This window comes from Coenobita brevimanus, chromosome 76 (genome assembly GCF_032717465.1).
Source record: "Coenobita brevimanus isolate Jiangsu-jjx chromosome 76, ASM3271746v2, whole genome shotgun sequence".
NCBI classification, from domain to species: Eukaryota; Metazoa; Arthropoda; class Malacostraca; order Decapoda; family Coenobitidae; genus Coenobita; species Coenobita brevimanus.
This window is the reverse complement of record NC_137029.1, coordinates 24,116,503-24,131,630: the sequence shown is the minus strand read 5'-3', so window position 1 is coordinate 24,131,630 and position 15,128 is coordinate 24,116,503. Positions and strand designations below refer to the sequence as shown.

The following is a 15,128-nucleotide window of genomic DNA, read 5'->3' as shown; positions in this document are numbered from 1 at the left end:
AACAGGCAGAATGACTGGAAAACAGTGCCAAAATTACGAGGGGTACTGTATATACAGTAGTGTATAGGTATGTGTTTTTTGGTTCTCAGTTTTTGTGTGTGTGTGATTACCATTACTTTGGATATTCCTGTGTGTGTTTTGATGTTTAAATATGGCAGATTAACCTGAAAACAGTGCTAAAATCAGGAGGGGTACTGTACATACAGTAGAGCATAGGTATTATAATAATAATCATCATCATCATAATAATAATCTGGTCTTTTGTTTCTCAAAAGCACCAGTTCTTCCTTTGGGAATTCACTAGTGCTCGACACACATATACATTATTTTTACAATTACAGTACATCCCCCCAGTACGTGCCTATATGGGCGGCAGAGGACGTCGCGTACTAGGAATTCATGTACTGTACTGTGAATACATAAACTTATGGGAAAAATTACATATGGGCGGCACCCCCCTTCATGGGCAACCCTTGAGATGCCTTTCAGACCTAAGTACAGTATTGTACTATACAGGGAAACTACCTAAGACAAATTACCTAAGATAAAGTAAACCTATAAGATTATGGCTTTACTAGGTAAATCATTGGGGGTAGGTGGTGGCGACCATCATCCACTCACTTGATGTAGTGCTGCCTACTTCTTCCTTAGCCTTTATCATTATTTTTCTGCACCTGCCCTCCTCTCTTCCTATATCTCCCATCTTTCCTGTCACTTCTTATTGCTCTTCTTTACAGGTGGCTTTACATTGAGTGACAAGCCAAATGGTTTCCTGTAAGCCAAGAAACCATTTACAATGCTGGGTGGTAACCATATAACCAACCCATACATGCTCCCTACGTGTCAAACAGTGGGTTGGTGGAGAGTTAGTGCCCCTCCCCGTAAAACCAATAACTCAAAGTCAAATGGCCACCCCTTACGGGGGGGCAATGTCATGTACTTGGGGTAACCCCAGATTTGGCCCACTCTTCGCTGTCCGTCTCACTTACAAGGAGTTCAATTCGCGTACTTAAAAAAAAAAAAAAAAAAAAAAAAAAAAAAAACTCACATACAAGGGGGATCACGTACTCAGAACTCGTGTACTGTGGGGATGTACTGTACAAGAACTGTGACACCTCTCATATATAATACATGCTACATTAGTAATATATATATATATATATATATATATATCCATCCATCCATCCATCCATCATCCAATCCTACACTGCCCCATGAGGAGCGCAGAAGCCCGGGACTAGGCAGTTGGTCCTGACATTTGAGATGAGAGTGACCAGCCTCACTCATCCCTGAGTGGCATTACATGAGCAATCAACCCCAACCACCCCTTGGATATAAACCTACACCGGCTCAATCTGACTGGAGCGCAATAATTACCCACTAAACCACCAGAAGCCAAAATTTGGTTATATGGTTACCACCCAGCATAGTAAATGTTTTCCTGGTGTACAGGAAACCATTTGGCTTGTCACTCAGTGTAGTCACCGACAGGCAGAAGGAAGAGGAAAGAATGAAGGAAAGAAAGACGACAGAAGAGGGGGTGTAAAGTTACCCGTAAGAAGAAGGACAAGGAAAGAATATATATATATGAAACTGGCAATAATTAAACCCTATAATCATCCATCATAGTACCCCTCTCCAGGTAATAGCATTTTGAAAAAAGAATGGCTTCCAGCTGTCTCTGAAAAGGATTCAGCAGAACAGTGTTGTCATTTGGACAATGGCAATCTATTATATAATCTAGGGGCTCAATACACAAAGAACAATCAGATAGCACTCTGAAAAAAGAAAGTCTTCCAGCTGTCTCTGAAAAGGATTCAGCAGAACAGAGTTGTCTCATGGACAATGGCAATCTATTATATAATCTAGGGGCTCTATACACAAAAGAATAATCAGATGACTGGTGAATGGCTCCAGGCTCATTAAGAAGCAAGGAATCATCTTCACTGTGTAACAATACACCTGGGTGTGCAGTAGGAGTTTTAACAATTCAGCAAGATACTTCAGTTCACCAAACTTAAGAACCTTGAATGTAATAATACACAGTTTAAATTCTAGCCTTTAGTGGTAACCAATGCCACTCAAGTAGGAATGGGGTAGTCGAGGTTCTCGGGGGGAGACCAAAGATAAGCCGTGCTGCCCTGTTCAACACAGACTGAACTTTTGTTAGTATATTATTTGGAAGACCAATCCACAGTGAATTACAATAATCAACACGAGACAAGACCACTGCATGGACCAATGTTAAGTGACAATGTCTATTCAGGAATTTTCTCACAGAGTACAGATTTCAGATATGCAGGTTACACCCTCTGACAACTTGATTAATATGTTCTTTGTAAATTAACTTTGAATTAAAATAAACACCCAGATTTTCAACAGAATTGACTGGATGAAGCTGTGACATACCAATGTTCAAAGCCAGGGCATTATCAGTGTCGTCACCCCTTCTGTTTCCTCTGATGATGATGATCTCAGTTTTACCATCATTCAGCTTAAGTTTCCTCCTAGCCATCCAGATCTTAATAACAGACAATAGAAATTCAAGCTTAGTCTTAGTATCGTTGATATCTGCCATCTTAACATAGGGCTGAGTGTCATCAGCATAAAAATGATAGGACACATCATGAGGATCAAGACGATATACTCGTGTAGACAGTAAACAGAATTGGACCCAAAACTGATCCTTGAGGGACTCCAAACAGAAGGGGAGTTGAATCAGGGCTAGCCTAATCAACAACCACTCTCTGAGATCTGTCCGACAGATACGACTTGAGAAGCAAAAGAGCACTATCATGAACACCATAAAAATACAGATCTTCCAACAATAGTTTATGATCTACTGCATCAAAAGCTACAGATGGATCCAACAGACCTAGGAGAGAGGACATCCCACTACAGGTGTTTGCCACCAAGTCACTATGAATCCTTGTTAGTGCAGTTTCAGATGAATGGTATTTTCTGTATGCTTACTGAACAACAGGAACAACTCTGTTGTGTTCCAGTAGTGGTAAGAGTTGATCAAGTATGGCCCGCTCAAAAATCTTGGATAAGAAAGCCAGGTTAGAGACAGGGCGATAATTTGTCATGCTCTCAACGTCAAGGCCAGGTTTCTTAATTAGGAGCCTAAGCAAAGCACGTTTCTCAGACCGTACAAAATTACTTTCTAAGAAGCACCAGCATCTATTTATTATGTTGCAGATATTTTCTGCAGCATGCTTGTACACATCAGGCAGTTGTGACATGTTACACGGATCGAGTGGGCAAAATGATTTATTCTCTGATGCAACATTTGACTTTGTTTACATCCAGTGGATGAAATGTTGAATGCAAGTGATACCAATTGCAATGTGATTGGAAGTCAACTGAGTGCACTTCGCTAGGAGAACTGTTGTCTAAATCACTTCTTATGCGAGATATCTTAGTTGTAAAAAATGAAGCAAAATCAGACGCCAATTGGGCATCAGATCCATAGTTAGTTTAACAATTACATTTTTCCAACCAACCAAACTGTTCACAACTGCAGACAGTTTTTTTTACATCACCACCACATTAATCAACTTTATTTTGATAATACCAAGCCTTTTGGGCTTTTACAGTGTGAATGACTGCTCTTCTCGCAAAAACATAACGTAAACGAGTTAATTCGGTCTGCTGCAAGTGCCACTAATGTTCTGCCTTTCTACGCTGTCTACGCAAAGAATTAATAGATGGACCATACCACTGAGAATTATCACATACAATTATTGTTTTTATTACCTCAGGACAACAGTGATCAAAAATTTACCTAAGCTCATTGTTACATATATCAACCAAGTCATCAGAAGAATGAGTTGAAGAATCAGTGTTGTTTAGACGCTGATCAATTTCAAGACACATCAACTGGCGGTCAACATTCCTGTAATTTCTGAACCTGATGACCTTTCATAAGAGGGGGATTTCGGGACATCAAAACTTAGAGTGATCAGAGCATGATCAGAGATGAAGGGGTCAACTGAGTCAACACCCACATCAGATACACGCCTGCAACCAACAGGGGACAAGATCAAGTCAAAGACATGTCCCGAGACATGAGTTGGATCACTCACATGATTGAAAAAAAATTTCCTGGGTGATCAACTCAAGGAATTCTGAAGAAAATGGTTCTGACTCTGGGCTGTCAACCCAATAACTGAAATCACCACAAATAAGAAGTCCTCCAGATTTAAGAAAAAACACTTCAAGAAACTGCCGAAACTCCTCCATAAAACCTAGATCTGTGCCTGGATGACGTGGTCGATAAACAACTGCAATTCTAATGGTATTCTGACAGAAACTTATTAATACTTCCATAAATTCAGACGAAGATGGGGTCAGGTCTGAGTTTATCAGAGAAATGTTTGCAAGAGCTGCCAAGTAGATGAGTACTACACCTCCCAGACAGTCAGCAGCAGGCCTGGGAATACTTAGAATGTGTCTTAGGCAAAGCATTACGAATAATATCAATATTGGACTCAAACAACCAGGTGTCAGTCAAGCACAAAACATCAAGCTCGTGCTGATTTAGAGTTTCATTAATATAGTCTATCTTATTACGGATGGAACGAATATTTAAAAGACCCATCCTCAACTGGTTCAAAAGGGACGTACTGTAGTCAGTTGTTTGAATGGTCAAAATTGGTGTTTTCAATCAATCTATTCCTATGAGAAATCATAACTGGACAGTCTCTACTTGATGCAAAATGGGCAACCGACTGTGAATTAGAATTAGCAACTTCATGTCTTAAGGAAGAGCAGTTGATGCATTTGGGAGAATTTCTGTTACCACAATCCTTAGATTTATGGGCTCCAGCACAAAAAACACATTTAGGTTCATCATTTTTTCTAGAACACTTCCCAGATGTATGACCAAAGCCCTGACAGTGATGACACTGTGTAACCCAGAATCTGTCAAAAGTGCAGCATCTTATAAGATCCACATAGATATAGTTGCCCTGTTCTATAATGGAGGATCTCACCTCTGGCAACATCCTCAAGACAGCAGTTTTAGTGTTTTAGTGTCATTCCTTGTTCTTGTAAAGAGAAGGCTGAGGGTACAACCTCGATCAATGAGCATCTTAATTTTATTGTTTTTTCTTAGAATGTTTGGGATGATGTCAGAGTTGCCCAGGGAAGAGGAAAGGCCTGTCATGGTCATTTTTGGCAGCATTTTCTTTGGCTCTGATATACAAAAAGTGCCATCACCGCCAAAATGAACACTCAGCACCCCAGTTGCTTCAACTTTGGCCTCGGCTAACGGAAACTTCATTACTAACCCACCAGCCTTAGTCTTAAGGCAGCTATCAACCGGTACTGAGTTAAGTACACCTCTGATGTAATCTGGTCCCATCTGACTTGTCTGGGCATAAGCATCGCTCTTTGGTTTCACAATCAGTACCTGTTGACTACGAATGGCTTTTTTCTGGCCATAAGCACTGATCTCATTCCCCAGGCAGATCCTTCCCCCGCCCCCCCATGAGAGACCCACGAACAGCATCTGCAAATGACTTGGCCTAGTTTTGCGTGACAGCCATGGGTGATGAGACCTTGTCTCTAATTTTTTATTTTTTTTTTTATGTGTCCGACTCTGGGCAAAGGCTTCAGAGCCTATTGCTTGGGGGCACTGACCTATCCCAAGGCCCAGTAGTCCTCCTACACCTCCACATGTCACCACTTCGGCGCTAACACCCACCGTCCATATTGAATACATGCTAGGGCTGTCTCATACAGGACTGGTGTATTGGTATTAGCGGGGGTATTTTTACGACATGTCGGCGGGTCATCTGGTAGATCAGGAAAGTCTGCTTTTTTAAGGAAATTCAAATCCTCAAACTGTTCCCTGCCTCAGCCGGGATTCGATCCTGGGTCCATCAGAACCGCAGGCCGCCTCTCTACCGATTCAGCCACGCCTCCCCCACGCCTCCAGTCTGTTTAAAACATCTCTAATATAAGCTTGAAAGATCTTCTAACTCCTTCTTGGTGACACTACTTCCTCCACCAGCCAAGACCTCATCTGCTGGTGCAACACATTGGCTACACTGCCAGCAAAAGTCCAGCTGGTGGCTCTTCTTCATAAATGGATACCGGGTAGTCATTTGCATTCATATTGTCACAAGCCAAATGAACCCACTCACTGCAGTAGGCGCACTTCTGTGCTTATACACTTTTTGCTACAGACCTACTGCAGCGAGGGCATTGGTGTTCTTTGCTTATGGTCGGTAAAAAAAAAAAAAAAAAAAAAAAAAAAAAAGACAACAACAATAGCAAAAAGTATAAACTGGTACAATACTACCTGGAATAAACCCAGGTAGCATCCCCCCTCTCTGTATCACCATAATTTAGGGGAAAAAAGGAAAACTGAAAAAACACAAAGAACAGAAATTAAAAAACAGGGTGTCTGCGAGATCACCATGAGCAGGTGGGGTATGACTTGACTACCCTTCTAGGAAAAGCAACCCAAACCGAGGTGCCGCAAAAGTGGTGACATGGTATTTTACAACTTTTCCCAATTTGAGCTTTATAGCGGCACCAAATATGTCACTTTGGCAAGACCTCATTTGTTACGATACTGCAGTAAGATACATGGTTTTCTTGGTGTTTAGCATTACTTTCGATATTCCTATGTGTGTTCTGATGTCTAAATATGGCAGACTGACCTGAAAACAGTGCCAAAATCAGGAGGGGTACCAGTACTGTACAGTAGTGTATAGGTAGGGTGTTTCTGGTTTTCAGTGGTTTCTTTGCATGGTTTTCTTGGTGTTGAAAATTATTTTGGATAATTCTATGTATGTTCTGATGTCTAAATATGGCAGAATTACCTGAAAAGAGTGCAAAAATTAGGAGGGGTACTGTACATACAGCAGTGTATAGGTAGGGTGTTTTTTTGGTTTTCAGTGTTTTTTTGCATGGTTTTCTTGGTGTTGAAAATTATTTTGGATAATCCTATGTATGTTTTGATGTCAAAATATGGCAGAATGACTGGAAAACACTACCTAAATAACGAGGGGTACTGTACATACGGTAGTGCATAGGCAGGGTGTTTTTGGTTTTTAGTGGTTTTCTGCATGGTTTCCTTGGCGTTTAGCATTACTTTGGATATTCCTATGTGTGTTTTGATGTCTAAATATGCCTGAATGACCTGAAAACACTGCCAAATTAAGCACAGGTACTGTACAAATAGGTTAGGTATAGGTTGGGGGCTGCATATTGGTAGAGCCTGGGTATGGCAAGGGAATGGTGTTCATTATCTGGATGTTGCCACTATCCGGACATGCCTTTGACTCTATTATATCCAGATAAATGAGGGATTACTGTATTTAGACATCAAAACACACAAGGGAACATCCAATATAATGCCAGACACTAAGAAAACAATGCATGAACAACAAAAATCCACAAAAAAATCAATGAAGATGATGTTTGCAAAAATTTTTAACTCTCTTGGGAACAGTAAAATTTCAGTAAGTTTCTGGGGCACCAACTAAGTGAAGACTGGAGATCCCTGATATGGCTGATTCCACGGGCACAAAGAAAAATGTTTCCACTGCAAAATTAGCCCACGGAAACTGGTTATATTGGTATAAATTGAGGCAACAATGAAGGAAAAAATACGGACGTGAGGTGACTTTACACTCCTTCTTGTCTTTCCTTCCTTCATTCTTTCCTTTTCCTTCTGCCAATGGGTGACTCTACACTGAGTAACAAGCCAAATGGTTCTCTTACACTAGGAAAACATTTACCAAGCTAGGTGGTAACCATATAACCAAATTATGGCACCAAGTGGTTTAGTGGATAATCAAGGTGCTCCAATCGGATTAAGCCTGTATAGGTTTATAACCAAGGGGTGGTTGGGGTTTATTGCTCATGTAATGCCACTCAGGGGTAAGTGAAGCTGGTCACTCGCATCTTAAATGTCAGGACCAACTTGCCTAGCCCAGGGTTCCTAAGTTCCTCTATGGGACAACATAGGATTGGATGATGGATGGATGGATGGTATAAATTGTAAACTATCATCTTTGCTGGTGTTTATACTACAGGTATACCCTGGTTTAATGATGAAATTGGTTAGGTAAAAACCCACCATTAGGCGGGGCATCGTATATCGGGATAAGTTTAACATGTAAAGCAATGGGATGCGTTTTTCAGCCTTGGGTTTCCCCCACAAACTAAGTCCAAAACCCACCCAAATAAGCCCAAAAACAAGTTTAAAGCCAATCTAAATGGCCTAACAGCTGTAAAGAAGCTAACCTAAGCCTAACACCTGTAAATAACTCACTAAAACCAACAAATAAAACTTGAATATCGTCAAATACTGCACATGTCTAGAAAAAAATCAAACTTAGTAAACTGTATCCCAGGCCCAAAATGACAATGTTCACCCAACCTATGGCTAAAACACATTAATCTGACAATGTTCACCCCACCTATGGCTAAAACACATTAATCTAAGTCTAAAAACTGTTTATCAATCAACCTAAACACATATTTTAAGTCTAAAATATAATCAAAATCAGTAAAAAAAAAAAAAAATCAGGACCTACTGTTAAACTGGGGTTTGGCCACCATTAGGCAGGGAATGGTGGTACAGTATTTCTACCCCCATTGTTAAGCCAGGGTATCGCATCTAGGGGTATTGTATATTACGGTATTACTGTATAAGCTAATAAAAACACACAAACCTAACGAGTAAAAGCACAGAAATGCAGTGAAAATAAACTTGTTCAAGAGTAAATAATACTTTCAAATAACTTCCCAACATTCTAGTGCAAAATTTTGCCCGCAACGTGCAAGAGCTAAGCATATGTCTAGATCCAGAAGTTCATGAGCTCTCTAGTGGTATTTTCAAAATTTTGCTAAGACCAATAGCATTCGGTTAAAATGCCAAAAATTAAAACTCACTGGTGATGATGTAGGGGATGGTGGGAGACACGACAGATAATGCTGGGGTAGGGGAGGTAGATAGGTCTGGCAGCACTGAGGATGGAGGAGGGATAGGGGAGTGAGAAGCAAGGGCTGCCGGGAGACTGGCTGTTCAGTGAGGAAGCGGACAGGCGTTTTCGGTCAGCTTGTGGGTTGCAGTCTGTATTACTTGCACGCGGCCATTAGCATCCATTAGCAGCCAGGGACTTTGACCATTCGGTAAGGACCCAGACAATCATTTTGGCTCAGCTTGTGGGTTACAGTCCATTACCCATGTGTGAACAGAGAGGCTGGCAAGCCACCCAACCAATTTTTTAAACTTGTCAGGTGACCAGCCATCGATGATGGAACTTTTATGTTTGGATACGGACAAAAAAATCTGGATACATAAGTAATAGATCCACAGGCTAATGTCCACATAAGAAGCACGTCCGGATACGGAGCATCCGGATAACTGAGTGATTACTGTACAGTACAAAACTGTACTACTGGTATATGTTAGCATTACTATGATACATTTGTTAGTTTTTAAGTTGAAACTGGTATGACTCTTGCAATCTATTAAAAACCAGTTCTCTTTCAATCTGTGAAAGATTACCAGTAGCGGTAGTACACTTGCTGTTCCGTACATTATGATGTGACATGCAGTCTCTCTATAATGGGAGCATTCGCGCTGTGCGGAAAATCTGCCAGACACCACCAGAAACTATGTCTCATTTTCGTTTTGACGGGCTAAGGGGGTCTTAGTTAAACTTCAGTGTTCTTTTTCTGATCGACATTTACGATATTGGTTAAGCAAATACCTTTAACCCCTCTGTGAGGCAATTCAGAATCCGCAGACATGCCCCGGGAGGCAAAAGTTTCGGGAAATTTGACATGTCATATTTTTATGATTTATGTGTTTGGGATGATGGATAATGATGAAATATCAATAAAAATAATAAAATAAATATATTTTACCTACCCATTACTGAAATTACAGCTGATGAAGCTGATGAATGCAGTATGGGTAATCCATGAGGATGCCGCAGAAAGTAAACAAACAACTTTTTTCTATCTGGTGTTTTCACTTATAGTTTGAACAGAACATTCTTTCCTTATTAGAAAAACTTATTTCTTGCTTCTGTGTACAATTATTTTCAAAACAGAACTTGTTTCCATATTCAAAAAATTGTAATTTCAACTTCTGAACTTTACTAATGCTACCAGTAATTAGAACAGAACTTATTTCCTCTCATTCAACAAAACTTTTCTTCTTCTTATAGTTTGAACAGAACATTCTTTTCTTATTAGAAAACTTATTTCTTGTACCAAATAATCAAGAATTTCACCATCAAAAAACAGGAGAAAATACTCCATTTCAGAACTGTTTTTGTCTACTCCAGCAGCCCTTGTCACTCCACTGTGAGTTGCATCAAATCTATAGCAATTTGGTATGAATCTATCACCATTTGCCCAGATAAACCCAGATCCACCAGCACTACCAATACCACCAGGCCTACGGGGAGGGTCACACACCCTGGGATCATCATCATCATCACTTAGGTCTGAATCATCATCACTCTCGTCACTCACGGGAATAAATCCATCACTGTCACTGTCTGCCATCCCCTCACTGTCACTACCACTCTCCTGTGCCATCCCCTCACTGTCACTACCACTCTCCTGGTCATCACTATCGTACTCCAAACCTGGCGATAACTTACGTTTCACGCCAGCACTACTCACTGATACCCCTGAGGTTGACGGAGTTTGTGTATCACTGTCGGAAAATCCTTCAAAATCGGTGATGTCATGCACTTACCTCTCTTCATCAAGTCTACTAGTCACTTCAGAGTTCTGCAAATTGCTGTCCGGTTCTGCCATCTCATCTGAATACTGTGCTGAGGGCGAAAAGTGAAGACTTCCCTCTAACTCCACGCTACGCACAATCGCGCTGCCTAACCTCCGCGCGTTGCAGACGTGAAAAAAAAATCGGTCACATGTACTGTTATTACAGCATATTTTTGAAGGATTTTAGGCATATATTTGTTTGTAGAAAATTATCTTATGGTTTATGAGTCATTTTTAGGTAATTATTTGAGCATAAAATGCGAAAATAAAAAAAAAATCCACCCTAAAACCCGGTACATTTGTACCAGCAGGTTTGTTTACATATGACGTCAGAGCCCAGACCCCTCTGAGTGCAACGTAGAAGGTTGGGGGTATCAAACGATGCCACCCGTTGCCTGAGGCTCTTTTACTCAAAAGTCCCGACCCGGAATCCATCAAGAGAACCCGTCTTAAGACCCGACCCGGACTTAAAGGGTTAAAAATGTAAATTACTTTTATTTGTGCTATTTCACCCAAAATATCGCCAAAAAATTCGTATATTTAATATTTATATATTCTTCCCTAAGAAGGTTAGGACAGTATCTGCCAATAAGACTGTTTTTGGACTGTAAGAAGCCAAAGAGGCATATGAATATTGACATCTGTATATAATATGACTTGTACAAAAAATGGCAAACATGGTCTATCCATAGTTTAATATTTATTTGACTCTAAAATGTTATGGCGTATTGAAGCCTAGCGCTGCCAGACGTACGAAGCAAGCCAGCTGATTTAGTAGATCACAGTGCGAGCAAAGACACAGCTATTTTAGTTTGCTTGGAAAACTTGTTGTACTGGAGGCAGCAACTAAATATCAACATGCTTTCTTGAAGTGAATTAAGTGTTCTTCTTACTCACAGGGAGTTTAATGTGTTAGTATCAATTATAACTAACTATTATTGCTGGTTAAAGATATACATATATATTTCTATGCATGCATAAACCAGGCTGCAACCAGTGAAATATTTTTTATATTGCTATATTTTTTCATGCTGCATTGACAAAGCACTGTTTTATAGAGAATCCATCCATCCATCCATCATCCAATCCTATGTTACCCCATGAGGAGCGTAGGTGCCCGGGGCTAGGCAGTTGGTCCTGACATTTAAGATGAGAGTGACCAACCTCACTCATCCCTGAGTGGCATTATGTGAGCAATGGACCCCAACCATCCCTTGGATATAAACCTTCACTGGCTCAATCCGACTGGAGCACAATAATTACCCACTAAACCACCACGTGCCAAAATTTGGTTATATGGTTACCACCCAGCGTAGTAAATAGTTTCCTGGTGTACAGGATACCATTTGGCTTGTCACTCAGTGTAGAGTCACCCATAGGCAGAAGAAAGAGAAAAGAATGAAGGAATGAAAGACAGAAGGGGAAGTGTAAAGTCACCTGTAGGCAGAAGGACGAGGAAAGAATGAAGGAAAGAAAGACAGAAGAAGATGGAAGGAAAGAAGGATGGAGGAGAGGACAGGGCAGACACCCGAGAGCAGCACTACGAAGAAATAGAATACAGTATTTACATATTTTTACAATATATACCAGTAAGATGCATGAAAAAGGGCATTCAGTCATTGCTCGACATGTGATTTTCTTTTCCATCTGAAAAATTAAAATATCAGTGATATCTCCCTTGGCCACCCCGTCTGGGATACATGGCGTCTGGCAATGAATGAATGAATGATGAATCTTCCAGTCGCACGAACACTCTCGTTGCAACCTGGCATTACTTCAAGAACCCAATACTTGTTGTTAGGTTCCTCACTCAATCATTTGAACAACTTATCAACTGGTTTCACCCCAAATCTCAGCACCCAATGAAATGATACAGAACTTAACTCCCTTATGAACCCACCGAATAATATTCCCAGTGTTTGGGTATGTAGTCCTCAGGTATGGGTGCCAACTTTGCAGGTCCGATGAATACATTAACAGCAAATACAAGAGCACCGAGCGGGATAACGCCCAGCATGGTGTAGAAATGAAGCATGTCCTTATATTTATGCCACTGCCAACGTGATGGTGTGATCACCATCTTCCTTGGTCCACCACCACCCATTTCTCGCAGGACTGCAAGGAAAAAGTTTTTACAATACACTTAAGTAACTTTGGAAATTAATGACTGAGCATGTTGTATTGAATGTTGGTTTTTAAAATACAGTATTACTGATTTATGACCTCCCTATTAACACTAACCTTTAAGTGTCTACTTGTGTTTTCTTCTGACTACTGCATTCTTTCAGGTCCTTCAAGTCACATCAGGTCCATCAGATTCATATCAACTGATCTTTCAGGTAAGCTTATGAAGTTAAAAATAAATAACTGAAAGCCCTCTTGTTTTCTGGGTAGTTACCAAATTAAGTTCAGTTATTGTTTCAGCCAAAAACACAATTACAAGATATTGATCCGTTTTTTCGGTATTTTAGGCCAATCAAAGACACCTTTCTCCTATGGCATTTTTGTTGCAAATTATATTTATTTTACTCTTGACGGTTAGGTTAGTTTAGCTTTGAGTAAAAATAATTTGCGATAAAAATGCCATACAAGTCACACAGAATTGTCTATTATACTGTAAAAAAGGATCAAAATCTCATAACTGTGTTTTGGGTTGACTCTATAATTTTACCCTAAATTAAACCGCATTAATCAAATCTGTGATAACCACCAAGGGGGCCTACATGCTATTGGCCAGTCGGTCAATCATTTTCTCTCTGCCTCTACAGAATGTACCCTACACTCTTTGCTATAACACATACAGCACAAAAGCCACTCCTCCATAACTACCAAATAATGTGGTATAACCTGGCTTCTGAATAATAATGAGCTGGAGGCAAAATGCAAAAATGCTTGAACAGCCGGTCAAGTGACATAACCAGCAACACTACCAGCGAAAATACCGCAGCGATTATACCACAACAACTGCCAAAAACGAGTAAAAACTGTTCAGCTATACCTATGGTGAAGCATTTTGCAGGGCCCACTAGGCCCTTCAAAGAACTTGAGCCAGAACGTAAACAGCTGACCACCGACATTTTGTTTTTCTGAACTATCTTGGCTTTGGGATCACAGCTTTTGTTAGAAGCAACTACAATTTTTTAGCTTGTTTATGGCATGCTATCTATAAAGTCTGCGAAATGTTCTGTAGAGTTTATTATCCAAATTACTATTACAACGTTAACAGGGGAAAATTAGTTTTACCACAGCGAAAGACAGAACAAACTGATCGTCTTCTACACAGAGCCAGTCCCAGGTTCTCTATCTATTTATCTATTGCCAGACGCCATAATCCCGTAAGGGATGGCCATTTGATTCTGAGTTACTTGTTTTACAGGGAGGGGCACTAACCCTCCACCAACCCACTTGACACGTAGGGAGCACGTATGGTTTGGTTATATGGTTACCACCTAGCGTTGTAAATGGTTTCTTGGCTTACAGGAAACCATTTGGCTTGTCACTCAATGTAAAGCCACCTGTAACGGAAAGAAAAGCATTAAGTACTGACAGGAAAGATGGGAGAAATCCAGGTTCTCATGATCATTTATCTTTTTCAGCCAATTATTTTTGTTGCTTTAAACCCAGGCTTTCCTATAGTGTTACTTCATCTTCCATACCAAGAACTTTACAGTTTCTTTTCGCTCCCTGCTCCATTCAGTTCTCTAATCGTAATACCTCTCACCTCTAACACTCCCATTTTATCTCCCCTCGGCCTTTTAGTCGTCCACAAAGTCCTCTGTAACGTTCACATTTCACTATCAGATGGTTGTTTCTTCTAAGGAAGCATCTCCATGCACACATTTTTCACACCGACTCGACCATCATCTAATTCCTACTGTCCGTTATTTCCAAAACAGGCATCATCTTGCAGTTTCTACTCTTATAATGGGGAGCGCAGTAGCTCGGTGGTGGGGTGTTGGGCTCGTAATCGTAAGGTTGTGAGTTTGCGCCCCGCCCGGTGGCTGCTGTGCTGGGAGGAGTAGCACTCTCCTGTAACCCTAGCAGGGCTATATGATCTGATGAGGTCTAGCTCGGGGATTAATCCTTACTCATATAATGCTCCAGTAACTACTTCCCTTCCCTAGAGCTCTGTAACTTATGCAACTCCTTTTATTTCCTATTCTTTCCATTTCACATGCATTCTCTACACCTTTCATCAACACATTCAGAATTGCTTCCTGTTTCACTCCTGGTTCATCTCTGTATTCTCATTCTCCAATATTCTTTACGAATTTATCATGTCAGCATTACTCATTAGTTTGCCCATTCATAAATTTGCTTGATCCAATGCTTCTCATCGTTCCTTACAACCTCAATTT

General features: G+C 40.5%; 1 protein-coding gene across 2 annotated transcripts in view; it reads right to left on the bottom strand.

Moving 5' to 3' along the window:
• Positions 1–13,851, bottom strand: part of ND-SGDH (NADH dehydrogenase (ubiquinone) SGDH subunit) — a 30,513-nt gene extending 16,662 nt beyond the window's left edge. Inside the window, exons 1-3 of one of the 2 annotated variants that reach the window (XM_080279059.1) lie at positions 13,769–13,784; positions 13,012–13,061; positions 12,671–12,885 (exon numbers count right to left, since the gene is read on the bottom strand). In XM_080279059.1, coding sequence (XP_080135185.1) covers positions 12,671–12,874 — 204 coding nt within the window. In that variant the 5' untranslated portion in view covers positions 12,875–12,885; positions 13,012–13,061; positions 13,769–13,784. Of the gene's footprint in view, positions 1–12,670; positions 12,886–13,011; positions 13,062–13,768 lie in introns of both variants that reach the window. The other variant, XM_080279058.1, reaches the window with a different exon arrangement.
• Between the last annotated feature and the right edge of the window lie 1,277 nt (positions 13,852–15,128).